Source organism: Penaeus monodon, chromosome 23 (genome assembly GCF_015228065.2).
Source record: "Penaeus monodon isolate SGIC_2016 chromosome 23, NSTDA_Pmon_1, whole genome shotgun sequence".
Taxonomy (NCBI): Eukaryota; Metazoa; Arthropoda; class Malacostraca; order Decapoda; family Penaeidae; genus Penaeus; species Penaeus monodon.
The window spans coordinates 39,817,396-39,818,241 of NC_051408.1; the positions used below are offsets into that span (position 1 = coordinate 39,817,396).

Here is an 846-nt window from a genome sequence, read left to right on the forward strand (position 1 = left end):
TTATCAAGGCACAGCTTGTCGGAGTTGGCACTCTTCCCAGCATCGGTGGAGGCGGCGTCGGAGGCACGGGGGTATATGGCACCCGAGGCGTGGCGGACACAGGATCTCCAGAGGACCTAGTATCGTCCAGGCTCAACTGGTCGGTGTCGGCACCCTCCCAAGCATTGGTGGCACAGGCGGTGGAAGTTACAGCTCTCATCGAGGTGGATCTAGGAGCACTTCGGAAGATCCAGCGGTCCTAGCATTGTGAAGGCACAGCTGGTCGGTGTCGGCACCCTCCCAAGCACCGGCGGCACAGGCGGTAGAAGTTACAGCCATCATGGAAGAGGATCTCGCGGCGGCTCCAGCATCGTCCGCGCTCAGCTGGTCGGCGTCGGCACACTCCCATCCCGCGGAGGTGGTGGACACGCGATTTCAACCGGCGGGGGATACGGGCGCCACGGATGGTAATGAGTGCTTTACAATACCAAGTTTGAATGTGTGTTTACAGTGCGAACCATTGTAACTCAAAAATAAATACAATAAAATCCAGAAACTAATCATTGCTTTTAAGAACAACATATTGCTGCGTTCATCATTACAAATAGATAAATTAACAGATTATCACGGACTAGACGCTATCAGCAAGGAAATGTAACCATGATTACACATATCTTTTTACAGCGTCTGTGACCCTAACTTGCTATCATATTTTAACAAATCTCTCACATCTTTCTGATGAAGTTGAGGGAGAGAGAATGAGGAACTGATATGCTACGTGCTGTTTGTCTTGCTTTGTCTTGTCTTTTAGTTCTGTGGTTGGGAGAGAGCAATGTTTTTTTGCGATAAGCTTTACCATTGGCAATA

General features: G+C 49.8%; 1 protein-coding gene across 1 annotated transcript in view; it reads left to right on the forward strand.

The window, feature by feature from the left end:
* Positions 1–539, forward strand: part of LOC119588037 (glycine-rich cell wall structural protein 1-like) — a gene marked incomplete in the record, with an annotated part of 1,451 nt that extends 912 nt beyond the window's left edge. The window contains 3 exon segments of the mRNA XM_037936735.1: positions 9–87; positions 90–215; positions 218–539. Coding sequence (XP_037792663.1) covers positions 9–87; positions 90–215; positions 218–450 — 438 coding nt within the window.
* Positions 540–846: the final 307 nt, after the last annotated feature.